This window comes from Drosophila santomea, chromosome 3L, assembly GCF_016746245.2.
Source record: "Drosophila santomea strain STO CAGO 1482 chromosome 3L, Prin_Dsan_1.1, whole genome shotgun sequence".
Lineage (NCBI taxonomy): Eukaryota > Metazoa > Arthropoda > Insecta > Diptera > Drosophilidae > Drosophila > Drosophila santomea.
In genome coordinates, this window is record NC_053018.2 from 2507559 (window position 1) to 2522404 (window position 14846).

General features: G+C 42.9%; 1 protein-coding gene across 3 annotated transcripts; it reads right to left on the reverse strand.

The window, feature by feature from the left end:
- Window positions 1-180: 180 nt before the first annotated feature.
- On the reverse strand, window positions 181-14661 carry LOC120450220. Of its 3 annotated transcripts, XM_039633094.2 has the most exons (8): window positions 14169-14661; window positions 10982-13843; window positions 5132-5301; window positions 4952-5025; window positions 1943-2457; window positions 1504-1673; window positions 1363-1442; window positions 181-1254 (listed from the first exon to the last, which is right to left on the reverse strand). In XM_039633094.2, exons 2-8 carry the CDS (start codon window positions 12239-12241, stop codon window positions 1079-1081), a joined length of 2445 nt encoding a protein of 814 aa, XP_039489028.1. In that variant the 5' UTR covers window positions 12242-13843; window positions 14169-14661; the 3' UTR covers window positions 181-1078. The 3 variants fall into 3 exon arrangements, 2 of the variants coding, with proteins under 2 accessions (XP_039489028.1, XP_039489030.1); XR_005616257.2 differs by lacking the exon at window positions 181-1254 and having other exon boundaries at window positions 2028-2457; window positions 14169-14658; XM_039633096.2 differs by lacking the exons at window positions 181-1254; window positions 1363-1442; window positions 1504-1673; window positions 1943-2457 and adding an exon at window positions 3038-4463 and having other exon boundaries at window positions 14169-14650.
- Window positions 14662-14846: the final 185 nt, after the last annotated feature.

The following is a 14846-nucleotide window of genomic DNA, read 5'->3' on the forward strand; positions in this document are numbered from 1 at the left end:
TTGTACTGTACTTTAGTTTTTATATTCAACATCCTGCTCTCTGCCAGTTAATAGTACGCACTTCTGCGTGTTAAGCTAAATATACCTTATACATGTAGTAAAAAATTTAAATAGAACGCAAAAATAAACAGTTTCGGTAACGTAAAGAAAACGACTGAAGTGGATTTGGTTTTGCCTTTGTTCGTATAGAATATATTTGGTATATATAATTTACAATTGCTATGTTTTGGTTGTATTTCTTTCTGCCTCTTTGCATTTGATTTTTGCGTATATTCACTTTGAATTTGATGCTGCTTGTTGTATATAATATGTATATTGTATATAGGAATATTTAGTTTGTTAATCGTCTGTGCCGCTCGCCAGGTCTATGCTAAAAATTTGTCTCTCGTCTTAACAACTAGGCTCTACAAGTTACTTAGTATGCGTATTTCGGGAACTTTCATTGGGAGGTCTTTGATTTAGTTTTCTCAATTTTGGTGTTTTCACTTATCAACTAAAGGCTACTACTAATGCGGCTCATTGGGGGTCTGGAGATTTGGGAGCGGTTTTATATAGGGGGGATATGGCTGGAAGGAAACCGAAGCTAATATGTTTGTATAGTTCTGGCCAGGATTTGGCCATGTGGAAGTGTGCTGCACCCTAAGCGCTATGGCAACTACAGAAATATATTTATGTGTATATATACTCGTAATATGTATATGTTGTATATGGTTACCTTGCGTATAAATATCTGAATTTGGCTTAAACTAATCTATCTCCTGCCTGTTGCGTGTTGATTTCTGGTTGGCTTAATTGAATTTCATTCGATTAAAGTTTAATTTTGTTAACATTTAGGCTAATTTTACTAGTGTCTGGTATTTTTTCCATCGGGAGAACCCTCTGTTTGTCCCCCCACATTTAATTTAGCACTTAGTTTTCAATGATTTCGCACGCGGCGATAAAATTACTCTCATTTTTAGGTTTCGAAGACACAACAGTTACTGGTCCAGTTCCAGGAAGAAGTATATGTATATGTGTGTGTTCTCATCTGCCGATGAGGATTGCAGTTTTCGGATGGGGTTTACGATAATGCCAATTTTTACCGGGGTCCGGTGTAACTGTACTGCAAGCCCGTGTGCGTCAATTCGTTGCATACTTCGCTGCGCTGCGTCGCCACATTTAGGGCGGCGAAGGCGTGATGTGGGCGTGGCGTGGGCAGGTGTGCTTGGGCATTGTGCTGTCCGGATTCATAGGCAGTTAGGTCAATGCTGGGGGCTATAAAACAAAAGATTCTACTATTACTCGATGGTATAAATATTTTATTGTATATTACGAATGCAATATACAAATGAAATGTAAAATTTATTGAGTTTTAGTTATTACCAGCGGCATGCATGCGATTATAAAGATTCTTTCGTTTCTTCTTCAACAGAGTGTCCAAATTGTAGCCCTCCATGCTCGCTCTGAAAGAAAAGCATAATTTTTTAATATTTTTTACTCAGATTACCTCACTTAGGAACTTACTTTTCGGGCCTACCATTGCCCAGGAGCTCCTTGAAGGCGACATAGATCTTGTTTAGCGTCAGATTGGATAGCCCCTGGCCCAGATATCGTACAAATTTAAGTTGTTCACATTTGGATAAAGCGCTCTCGTGGAAGTCCAAAAAGGGTCGATGATCGGATATCTGATATTCCTGTCGGAATGCAAAGGACAAAACGAAAAAGTGCGGATATGGAAATGGAAAAGAAATGGTGAAATACATTAAGATCATTCTATGAAGGACGGGCAAGAGTTTTGTTCATTGCACTGGAATTATTGATGAGAATGCAATTTGGATTTATGTATGTATCTACATAGATGGAGTGCCAATGTTTCGAACGCCAATTGGGGGGCCAAAGAACAAAGCTCCGCTAGACTACAGTGGTGCCTCCTTATATCTGCTTTCGATACACTTTTGCTCACATTGCAAAACTTGATGAAGTTTTCGATGAGTATGTACTTTTCATAATTGCTCAGACAATGCTGGCTACTACTCTGTATACCGAACTGTTTCAATAGCTCCTGCTTCTTGGGCGGCAGGCGGCTAATGTGAGTGCAAACCCCATCCTCGATCCGGTGCGTTTCGTGCACATCGAAGTTCTCGTAGATAATGAGCTGCTCCAGAGATCTCGGCGGTGGTCCCAGTGCCGGAAGCGGCGGCGGAGGCAATAGGGCCGAAGGAGCTCCACATCCGTAACGCGGATCCATGGTCATCGGGTGCTGGTGCTGTTGCTGCTGCGCCGTCGATGATGTCACATAGCTCGCTGGCATGGTCACGGCATTGGGATTAATCACCGATCCTGCCACTGGGTTGCTGCTGCCACTGCTGCTGCTGTTGCTGTTGCTACCGATGTTCATGTTGCTCGTGTTGCTGTTGCTGCTGCTGCCGGTGGCGAACTCCAGGGAGCCATCGTTGGCCGCCGCCATGTTCTTGAGGTCTACAAGAGAGAAGTGGAATACCAACACACTCAGGAAGCAGAACTTCAAGGATGTGTGAGAGTGGACTTTCATACAAAATCGCCCTTGAGCTCAGAACAAATTTTAAAAAAATATGTAATATCAACTAAAATAGTTAGCATTGATTTACAAATATTCTTTAGTTTTTGGACAACACCAAAAGTAAAATAACATTTAAAGAATACTCTAAACTTAAGGTCACAAAATATATACAAATATTTTAAATTTATAAATTCTGTAAAGAAATTTATAGTAGGATTGTAGTTCTTGGTTGTTATATTGTCCGCATATTTCGGAAAAATTAGATAAAATACCGATTGTGCTTGGCTGAAAATCAAAGGCGATTTTTTATTTGAATCGCATGTTTTCCTTGGCGCTGAACGATCATTAATTATATTGCAACAAGGTGAAGGAGAACTATAACCATTTAGTGCAACATTGCATTCGCTTTTTCAATTGGAAGCCCCAAGAAAATGAAAGTTCTCCTCTGAATTAATTGGTTTAGCGCAAATGCAGAGGCGCGACGCAGGCAATAAATCTCAAGTAAAAACAACATTCAAATCGATTTTCTCTCAATCGCTTCCTGCTAGGTGTGTATATATATTTTCTGGGTTCGCAAACAATTTCCATATATATCGTATGTTGTGTTTAGTTAGGATTGGTTTTACATTAACATACATATCATTTGTTCCTGGCTTACTAAAATATATATTTATATATTACCATATTAAATAGCATTAGCATGATTTTCTATACTCGTGTTGTTCGTGTTGGTGAGTGTGTAAAAGTGTGATGAGTGTGTGTAAATGTAATAATCTCTTTTCAAGGAATAACATTGCATAGTTTTGGGTAATGATCGATCGTTGTCCAACAATTTCATTTTATCGTCGTCAAACGTAATACAAAATTTGCATAGTTTTATAAAATTTGGCAAAAAGCTTGTGTAAAATTAGTCTAAATAAACGAAACATAAACTAAAAACGAGCAGCACACTAAAAAACTAATATGACGATGCACATCAACGGAAAACTATAATCTAGGACAGGTTGGGAGGATGATGGGGGATGGGCCGAAATCCTGAATCCTCTGCCATGTCCTTCTGCAACAGCCTATGCGTGTCAACAGGTGGCGCCACCACCGCTGTCCTTGGCGCCACGCCGACCCCAATCTCACATGGCCGTGGGCGGCAGTGCCCCGCCTCCTCCTGCTGATCCAGCGCCTCCTGTTGCTCCACCCGCACCTCCGGCACCAACACCGACTCCCCCAGCCGTCTGCTGTGCGTTTGGTGGCGGTCCCGGATATCCCATCGCCGCCATATGCTGGACATGTGCGTGGGGATGCGGATAGTAGTGCGGATGATGCTGCTGCGGATGCGGATGACCATGGGCATAGGCAAAGTGATGGGCATGTGGATGACCGTGATGCCCGGGCTGGTGGTGCGGATGTGAGTGTGGCGATGGTGGATAGTGATGCGGGTGGGGCAGCTGGGGATGCGAACTGCGCGTTGGCGTTCCAGGCTGCAGGTGATGCGGAAGTGAGTGGGGTAGCGTGTGCGGATGCGAGTGCTGGGCATGCGGATGCGGGTGCGTGTGCGGATGCTGCAACATATGCTGTTGCTGTTGCTGCTGTTGATGCTGCTGCTGCAGGTGCTGCTGTTGCTGCTGCTGTGGTGTCGTCGGCGTTCCAGCTACTGTTCCTGCTGGCATTGTGGGCGTGACTGGTCTTGTGCGTTGTACTGTCTGTGCTGGCGTCGCTGCTCCCAGCACCGATGTTGCCGCTGGTGTTGCTGTGACCGCCGCTGCTGATGCTGCTGCTGCTGCAAGTTTCGGTGTTGCAGGTGAGTTGGGTGCCAGCGGATCCTGCTCGGATTGCTGCTGGTGCTGTTGTTGTGGTGTCTGTTTTACCGGTGTGGATGTGGTTGTTGTGCTGGTGTTGTTGTTGGTCTTGTTACTGGTGTTGTTGGTGATGTTGTTGTTGGTATTGTCGCCTAGTGATTGAAAGCGTATGCGTTGGAAAAAGAAGGAGAAAGAGGAAACACAAACAAATTGAAGTCAAAAATTAAAATTGTTTTCTTTCTGTTTTTCTTTTCGATCACGCGCAGACAAAATTGAATAGTTTACGAAATTTTGCAAAAATAGGCAGGTCAAATTGTAGGTAGTTTTCTTATAATTTTGATAGGAAGAAGACGAAACAGAAAATGCACGAAATAGAAATAGAAATGAGAAGTGCGAAAGTAGAAAAATCATAAAAAATGAATGTAAGCACTTCTAGTTTCGAGTGTATTTTTAAAATTTAGCACATTCGCCTCTCGGCTTTCATGTCTCGTTTTTTTGTATTAATTTTCCTCTGCCTGAGTACATTTTCGGTTGATGCTGCCTTCTGCTGCATTTGCACTACACGGAAATCGGGGTTGGCGGAGTTGGGTGTTCTAGGGGGATATATCTACATCTATATTTAGATATAGATTCCACTTACCAGCTGTTGTGTTGGCCAGGAAGCGCTTGGTTTTGTCGAGTATATAAGGCAGATTGTAGCCATCCTTCGTGTAGCTGCAAAAAAGGACATTCATCAATTATAATAGCATGCTTTTAGGCTACTCCAAGTTCGGCAGGATACTCAATTATCGAGAGACACGACGATGATGATGATACTCACATTTCCGTGCGTTTGGTGCAGAACAGATTCTTAAAATTGCTATAAATGCAGAAGAGTGTAAACGTCGGCAGTCCCTGGCCCAGATATCGAGCGAATTTGATCTGCTCGGGTTTATTTAAGCCGCACTGGTTCAGTGACAGCCATGGCCTGTGGTCCTTGATGTCGTATTCCTTTTGGGGATAGTTTGAAAATGGGTACATTTAGTATAAATTTGCCCCAAATAAGACCATCACTATAGTTAAAAAGAGTGCAACATGTGTTCAAACTGTACAAGTTGAATGTGCTGTACACCTCCTTCATTTTGAAGCATGTATAATTTAAGTTTCCCTTATAGTTTATTTAAAAATTCCATTAAAAACTAATTGAAGCCCAGCTGTGCCCTTCGTCTAAAATTTCAGGTAACGAAGTAGTAATGAGTAATGCATTTTAATTAGATGAAAATTAAATTAGAAATCCAACTGTAGTAAAGTAAAGTAATTTTCCAGACATACCGGTTTTACTGGTTGGTAAAACCCCGCCCCTAACCACCCTTCCATTAGTTTTTAAACCAGCTTACACCTTTCATGAAGGAACCCACCCCCCATTCCACCACTTTTAGCATAATTTTCTCGACTTTTAGGCTGTTTTTCCACGTAGAAGTATGTGTGGGGGGATGTATATTCATTGACGTCAAATTCTATGGCTGCACATATGTATTTGCCTTACATAATGTACTTTCTCTATATGTTCAGGAAAAACCAAAACCGACCCGACCCGCTCACCCCCAAAAACCCATACACATGCGAGCGAAAACTTTGCCCACTACTAATCAAAACTTATAATTCGTGTACAACGCAAAAGTTTAAAACGAAAATTTTACACAAAAGCCAAAAACTTGCAAAGGACGATGGTTGGGTTGGGTGGAAAAACGGGCGGGGGGTGTCGACGGGAACTGAATAGCATGCCAAAGCAAAAGCTCCCATACACACACACACACACACACACAGACATTGGCTCACACACACTCACACCCTTACAATGTATATTTTATAGTGTAAAAATATAGAATAGGGCGAAGCGAAAAAGGAAGCAGAAAAGGCAGCAAAGCAAACCCAAATAGAAAAGCAAACAACATTTTCAATGAAGCCATTTTGGCCCAAAAAGAGGGGTTTGGAGGTTATTTGCAAAGGCCCCCCGTTTCAAAAGGGTTACCATGAAAGCCTCTCTGTCTGTGTGTGTGTATGTGTGTGTCTGTGTTTGGTGAGTGTGTATGTGATAGCTAGATGGTAGGCTTAATGGACGACTGTGTGAGTGCGGGTCTTCGGCAGCGCAGAGAGTTCAGTTCCGTTCGTCGTCGGAACTTATCAACATCCTCATAATCAGGGTTTCCACCATCCCCCCAACCCATCCTCCCCCCAGGGTTTCCACCCACACCCACCCCCAAAAAGGTCCTCTCACACATGCGAATTGCTGACTGTGCTGCTGTACGTCTCACTGATTGTGGATGTGTGTGCGAGTGTGTGCATACATTTTCGGTTTTGATTATGTTAAAAATCAATAGAGCAAAAAAGGAGTGACATGCCGTGTCTTGCTTTTTTGGGCGAATAGTAAGCGAAAACTTTAAACCCCTGTCCAAAAGCAGGAAAACACTGGCTGACAGCCACTCCACACACTCTCTTACTCTTATTTGCTTCTCTTATTTTCCAGCGCTGACAGGCAGCCGACACCTGGCCACTTCTCCAGGTGTCTCATTAACAATCAACTATGCGGAGGCGTTGGGGCTTAAAGGGGTGTGGCATACATGGTGGTTGCTGAACTGTTGCTGCTGTCAAGTGGTGCGCCCCCTTCGGCAACACCGCTCATGGCCACTCAACTGTTTCACAGTCAAAAAGCAAAAAATAACGATACTTTAAATTTTCCCAACTATGAGATACCCTTATTTGGGTTTATTCGATATCTTTCATTCAGTTTTTAATCTTTATCCAATTACTAAAAACTAGCAAATCTTTATATTATAGTAGTGCCTAACAATTTTGGTGAATTTGAAACGAAGAAAAACGGTTTTGTTTTTGAAATTTTCTCCTTTTTTGTTGCCTACTTTTTAGGGTTAGCTCAAAGGATAATACTAGTTTTGAGCCTATATCTAATACGTTAAGTTGTTCATAGGATACTTAGAAACAAAGATAAACACCTTTAAGTTTTATATATGATATGAAAGCAATGTTTTAGGAAACAAGCGACTTGAATTGAAAATAGATTATTAAAAAAGTTTAGAGCGCTTTCAAAAATTTGGTTTGAAGCACAGCCCTAAAACCGATCGAACAAGGTAAGTCGGTGTATATATTACATAATTACAGTATACCCTAGTAACTTACCTCTAAAGGTTTACAAGTGATGAAAAAAAAAACAAATATAACCGGGAAAAGAGGAATGAAAGCAGTGGCAATGTGTTGCGGTATTTTGTTCTTGCTTTCGCTGCTGTTTTCCGTTTCTGTTTTTATTGCGTCTCCTTGTGTACGTTTTTTGTTTTCTGTTTTTGTTTGTTTCTTTTTTCCTGTTTTTTTGTGTTTTTTTTTTGCAAACTTATTGGCAGACATGGTTTGTGTTTGTGCGTGACGTAGTGAACGTGAGTGTGTGGGTGTGCGGGTGTCTGCGAGCATTTGGGGCGTTTGCACTTGTGTGTGTTGTGTGTGGCGGGATTGCGGTTGTTGTCTGTGGTGTGATGCGGTTTGTTGTTGTTTGTATTGAGACAAGTGTGAATTGTTTTCCTTTCTCCTGCAGTTGTTGTTGTTGTTGTGGGTGTTGCTTGTGCGTGCCGAGAAACAACAAGAGCAACAAAAGCCAAATGTTTGACTGTTGCTGCCATGATTTTTTGATTCCTTTTGCAAGGGCTTGCGTCGTGTGCGTTAATGTGTGTGCGCGTGTGTGTAAGTGGGGGAAATTTTCACACTTTCACTCTTTGGTGCGTGTGCTGCCCGTTCGACGAGTTTTTTTTTTGTTAAAGGGTTAAGGGTTACAGCTTTCGACACCCTCTGTTTTGCTTTGTTTTGCCCACGCCCGTCTATCTCCGCCTTTTCATTAGGCAACTAATTTGGGGTTTTTTAATTAAGGTAAACCCGTTCTAAATGCGCTCTAAATTCCGGAAAAATGGCCCCACACCACACTAATTTAATGTGGTGTGTGTGCCCCCGAAAGGCGACAAAACGTTGCACAAAAGCTAAATATTTGATGTGTGCGTTAGAATTATACAAACTCATGTACATATGTGCGCCTGCATATATATTCGCGTCCAAAGCCCTGTATATAGACATCATATGCGGCAAGTACAGTTATATCGGCATGTGCCCGCATACATACATATGTATAATTTAAAATTATAATCAATGCCCCATATGTGCGCCTGCTTTCATACGTGAGTGTGAGTGTGTGTGCGCGTAAATTGTGCGAAGCCGAGACATTGTACCTGCCCGAGCGCCACCCACATTTCGCCCAACCACCCAACCACAACCCCGATCGCCCGCTCCCGTTTCTCATCCACATCCACTAAGCTGTCCTTCCAAACACACGCACACACTCGGCCGCAAAGTTGGGCAAAACCGAGTGCACTTGTGTGGGTGAGCTGACTGCATGCGCACTTAGTAGCCTTCAACGACGCCGCTGGGCGACACACACATCCACAGCCTCAGCTACAGTCAAGCTTCCTAGGCTATAAACATTATAAATTACTATTCATCCAATTAAGGCAAGCCTTCTATTATATGTCAGAGCAAAATGTAGTATATATGACCCCCTAAGTTTCAGTAAAAACCTTTAAATGGTAGTTCGGATTTTGCTCTTATTTACATTATCTAATTTATATGCAAATATTTATGAAATCCGAGTTCTTTCCTTAAAATAAATTTGTTTAATTTAAACCTTTTTAAATTGTTGTTTCATATAGATATTTTAATTTCCAAAAGGATAACCTTAGCATTTGCTCTAACTACATTTATCAAATTCAAATTAAATACCTATAGGCAAGTTATACTGTACTAATGGTCGCTCCGATAGAGACATGTATAAAATGTGCTGATAAAATACAGACACACTCGCACACATGCAAGACGAAATCGAGAGAGTCGGAAAAGGAAAAGGACATACCCAAGCAGCTAGCGGACAGTCCGATGTCTCCCCATTTCTCCATCCCCCATATTCCCCCTCACCCCTCTAAGTAACTTGATGATTGTATGTGTGGAAGCCAAAGAAGTGAAGGGAGCAGCGGAAGACGAAGGACGAGCAGGAGAAGAAGAAGAATGAGAGGGTGGGGGACAACACACAATTACTCAATAGCAAGCTTTTGGGGGTTGCCCACACCCACACTCGAAGCCACACACATACAGAACTACACACACTTTGGTAGTTCAGCCTTCAAGTAAGTTTTGAATTGAGGAAATGAAGGCGAGAGGTAAAGCGGGGAGAGAGAAAGTGGGAGCCAGGAGAGAGCAGCTACCGCAGAAATGAGAGAGCGCAACAATTTTGAGTTAGGGAGCCAAGTAGGTAAAGTAAAAGAGAGAGCGTCTTAGAACTAAAATGTTGTAATAGAGGGGGGTTTTTTGGGCTTCCCTTCCGTTTCGCCTCCATCGTAATTTCTCCGCCCCACAGTAGGTGTTGTTCTTGCTTTTGTTGTATTATACCATCAATGCCATTTTGTACATAGTTTTGGAGAATGTGTGTCTGTGTGCGTGAACTTAGGAGAGAGAGGGCGGGGGGATGCGATGGGTGGCCAACAAATCTAGATGTGACTCTGTCTGTGTGTTTGTGATAAAGCGGAGCGTAATGAGCGTGGTGAGTGTTTGGGGTTGACTGCCATAGTGTTGAAAAGGGCGCCAAACGTGTCTGCGTATGTGTGTTTGCTCGGGTGGCTTTCCGGGGGGTTGTGTTGGTGGTAGAAAGTGGGGATTTAACCCCCCCGCATGTATAGGTGTTTAGAACTCACACATACGCACATACATACATTGAGCACACATGATTACAGTTGTATGCTGAATTTGTGGTTGGCTGCAGTCGACGTCGACTGCGGCGCCGGCATCACTGCTCCTGTTATTACAATTTATAATGACATTTGTGTGAGTGGGGGGCAAACGGAATCCCGAATGCGTGTGTGAGTGCGGGTGGAATTACGGCAGTGTGTGTGAAATAGGATATAGATAGGGTGCATGTTTATATTATGAATATCCCAATTGGTATGTACTATATTTATATAGGGTGCGGGTGCACCGAAAAATGTATTACATTTTAGTTTAGGAGAAGTAATACACATTCCTAGCCTTCTAATCGATAGTTATAGAAATGGCAATCAAGAACTACTTTATGAAAGTTACCTTCAATATAAATTTTCTATAAAATGTACTTTTACGAGCTACATCACAAAGTTAGTATCAGTTAGATAAGACCAGTGATAAATTGACCTTTAATTCAGGCCTTCAATTGAGTAACTTATCAGTAGTTTCTTCTTATCAAGTCATATTGTATTGACCCCCAGTCTATCGGTGTATGTACAATACATGGATTTTAGTCATTTTGGTAATAATAAACCTAAAAATTAAAACTTTTAAAGTGAATACGTACTTGCTCATCAAATTCCTTTTATAGGAAACGCATGTAATCCCCACAGTCAACCCCAATTAGACCATCTAGCCCCCTTCCCGACCATCATTACTAATAAATACCTAATTCATACATATGTGCAAATACTTAAATTGCATATGGAAATGGGCACCGCGCGGAGAGCGTTGAAATATTCACACACAAGGGACAAGAGAAATTTGACTCGCTAACACCCCGAAAACATCTGAGACCCAACCCCTTTTGATTTCGGGAAGCGTAACTCACCTCGCAAAACTTGATGAAGTTCTCCACCACAATCGATTTGTCCGTCAGCGTCATCTGGCCGGTGAACCGAACTCCTAGCTGCTTCAGCGTATCCTTCTTTTTCGATGGCAGCTTGTTCATGTGTTGGAAGATGCCCTCTTCTACTTTGTGCGATGGATGCACATCGAAGTTCTCCTTGATCACAAAGCTTCCAAGAAGTTTCGGGGCATGCGAGGATGAGGAAGCCGTGGAAGAGGAGCAACTGGCGCCAGTTAACAATCCTCCAAATTCTCCCGCACTTCCGCAGGCCGCTCCTTCTGATGAGGTGTTCGAATTGGAGGCATTGAGGTGCGAATTGGGAAATGCTAGCATTTCCAAAGAAGATTCATTCGAATTGGACGATCCATTGGAGGCAATGTGCTGTAGGTCAAAGATCGTCTGTTTTGAATCGTGATCGAAGACATCCAGTGCGGAGGAGCTGGTATCCACCAGACTATTGGAAGCCCGCGAAACGGAAGACAACAAAGCTGCCACTTTGCGGGAGGCAGATCGTGATTTCTGCGAGGTGCTAGTATCCAGATCGATCAGACCACCCGCCACAGGCGACTGGGCAGGCGGTGGTGGAGTGGCGCCTGCTGGGACACCCGATTTACCACTGACCGGCTTTTCCGGACAGGAGCTAGTTTCGCTGGCGCTGCTCGGTGTGCTGGGCGTAAAATCCGTGGAGTGTCGCAGATATTTGATAAACTCAAAGGATCCATCGAAGTGCTGGGGCACTGAGCCCGCTGCAGAGGCGGTGGATTGATGGCCATTGGGCGTGGCCACCGCAGTGGGCCAGCGATTGCTCGGGGGGGTGGCGGTGAGGGGTGTTGATCCGGCTGCTCCTGCGATTCCTGGAGCCGACGTCGTTGCCGCTGATGCACTGGCTTCGACGCTGGCAGAGGCTGAGGCAGCAACGGAAGCATAGTGTGCGGGATTACCAGAACTACCTGAGTTAACGGAGGAGGAGTTTTCACGCTGCGGCGTTGAGGCTGCTTCGTAATTGGGAAAATCCGCTGCTGTTGTCGCTGAACTGCCATTGGGTAAATGTGTGTGAGAATACTGCTGATGTTGTTGCTGCTGCTGCTGTTGCGTCGCCGCGCCTGCGCCGCAGCCAAACACTTGAAATTCCTCGAAATTAGTGCATTTGAGCTCGCCATTGCTCAAGTACTTGGAAAACTCTGAAGGATCGTTGAGCGAGTTGAGAAAGAAGGAGCTAAAGTTGCTCGATATGCAGGACATTTTGTTCAATTGTTGTATTTTTATTGTGTTATTTGTTTTTCTCCTTTTTCGTGTAATACTGTACGTTATAATTTATTTAAAGCTTAAAATGGCACATGCGATATTTCGAAATTTTCTCTCGTTTTTCTCGTTTTGCTGCTGCTTCTGCGGTTCATATTTTATTACAATTTTCCACACACTCACATCGAGGAAAAACACATGTGTGTGTGGGCCTCTCCCGCTTGTGTGTATATATGTATGTATAAATTTTTCTTATTATAGCAAAGTGTAATTTATTATTCTTATTGCTCGTTCGCGCATTGCCTTTCGCTCCTTGAAAAAAGGCCTTTTCCACTGTATGTGGTCGCTTCTAGTTGTTGTTTTTGTTGCTGTTGTTGTTGTTGTTGGCGCTCACACACGTACCAATACACATGAAACAAAGAGCCTGGAAATAGGCGCTTTTTGAAACTGGTCTGGTCGGTCTCTTTTGGGGCCTGTCTTTTTGCCTATTTTATTATTATTATTATTACTTGGCCTTTTTGCACTATTTTCACTTCCTTTTCGGCCGTACGTTCGCGCCCACTTACACACAGACAGGCGGTAGGCTCACAGACACACACGCACACAACACCACACAGGCACATACAGCGAGGCGCGGTCGGCAGCGGCGTTGCTTTTTCCGTCTTCCTCTGCTTTATATTTTCGTTTTTCTCGCTCGCCTTTGCTTTACTTTCAAAACAAATGCCGCTAGTGCTTCTGCTTCCATACGGAAAAACGGAAAATCTTATCGTTGTTGCTGTTGTTGTCACAGTCGTAGCAGAGTGTTTTCACCGCCGTGAGAAAACACAACATCGCCGCAACGCACACGAAAGAAAAATGAGCGAAAAACATGCAAGCGCTGCGACGGCTATTTGTGCTCTGCCGGCGTCGCCGCTATTGCTTTCACGCGCTCTCTCTTGCGCTCTCTGTTACTGTGTTTATGGCAAGTCCTTTTCTAGTTCATGTATTTTTAATTTCTTGAACTGCATTACGCATAACCAACATTGTTTTTGGTTTATTTATATAATTTTGTTTCAAATGTATGGCTCAGTAAATGAACTAAGTTCCACGGCAAAAACTAATGAATCAACGTATTTTCTCCAAATTTTTAACATAAATTTATATATTTTTGTTCATTTTATTGCATTAACTACTTTATACCGCATAATCGGTATTTAGCTAAAATTCCTGAAATCATGGAATTCTCCGCATAAACACAGTTACTCTCTCAAAACCTCGCATTCTCGTTTTTCTCGTCGTGTGAGAGTGTAATCAGTTGTAGGTGTTTGTAGTTGTTGCAGTTGTTGCTGCGCTAGGAAACGTGTATTTCTTCCTGCGCCATGCTAACCCTTTCCATATAAACCTGATTTAATCTTTGATTATTGTGCTCTCGCTGGGGGATTATGGCTGCCATTCGCTGTTGCTGGCTTTGCTATTTTTGAAAATTCCACTAAATTATCCGTTGTGCTGTCTGCTCGCTCTCTCTCAACCGTTCTTGTAGTTGTTGTTATTGTGCGTTTTTGGGCAGGTAAAACAGTTCATTTGCTTAGGGTTGCCACATCGTTCGGCGTTCCGCAGGACCACCTGGAATGCACATAAATGTTAAGTTTTATTGCCGTTTTTACAGTTCCTCCACATTTACGACTGCCTTTGAGTCGTAAAACACGTGAACAGGTAGCGATCTGCTCAAGGCCACAGCTGTGCGGGAGGTTGGCAACTCTGGCGGGCAGGAGATTTCAAAACTTCAAGTGGAAATGTTCTAGCTCAAGGAATTTTTATAGCCGATTTGTTTGAATAATTGTATGTACATAATTTCAGCGGCAGACGCTGTTAATTATAAATACAACGGCGGCCGCAAGGAAGTCATCAATTTAAAAAGATGTCTCTGCATTATTGTTATTCTAATTACCTCTTTTGCTGCTGATGCTTTTGGCACAATTTCATTTTTGAATTCAAACAAATTTATTATAAAAGTGTTTGTACGAGGGGAGCTTATAAATAACAGAACTAATTTAATGGGCTTTCACACGCGGTTAGCCAATTTACATGTCTGTACATGCCAGCACACACATTCACGCGCATACACATGCATATACATATGCGAGTAATTTTTCAATTAATTTTAATTATAAACTTAATTAGGAAATCAATGAACGACGCGAACGGAACACACACGCACACACTTTACCGCTGTGCGACGGAGATAGGGAACATCCGATTGCACACACAACTAAAACAATGACAACAATTTCCATCAAGTGCGCTGCGCATACAACATAAAACCATTCACTCAGCGCCAGTGGAGCTCCAAAAAGCGAACAAGCCCCCAAAAGCGAACTGAAGCGCCCGTCCAAAAGTGAACACGCCGAAAAGCCGAAATCAACTGAGTAGCAGTGGGGGAAACACAACGCAAGCGAGGAGAATAGGGGCGCCAACCTGAGAGGGTTGCCAGATCGTCGACACTGTAAACTTTGTTCTTCCTCTTAATTGGGTAGTTTCCTCCTAAATTTACTTTGGTGTTTGGTGAGCGTAATGTTTCTATTTCAGCTTACATTTTCCTATAAGTAATACAATACAATCAGCAAGG

Bases quoted from the DNA above. Each gene is read 5' to 3' on its own strand.
- LOC120450220 (XM_039633094.2), bottom strand. From the start codon at position 12,241: ATGTCCTGCATATCGAGCAACTTTAGCTCCTTCTTTCTCAACTCGCTC. The intron at 5,302-10,981 runs GTGAGTTACGCT...TATCCCCAAAAG, and splicing joins ACTTCATCAAGTTTTGCGAG to GAATACGACATCAAGGACCA. The intron at 5,026-5,131 runs GTGAGTATCATC...CCTTTTTTGCAG, and splicing joins TGCACCAAACGCACGGAAAT to CTACACGAAGGATGGCTACA.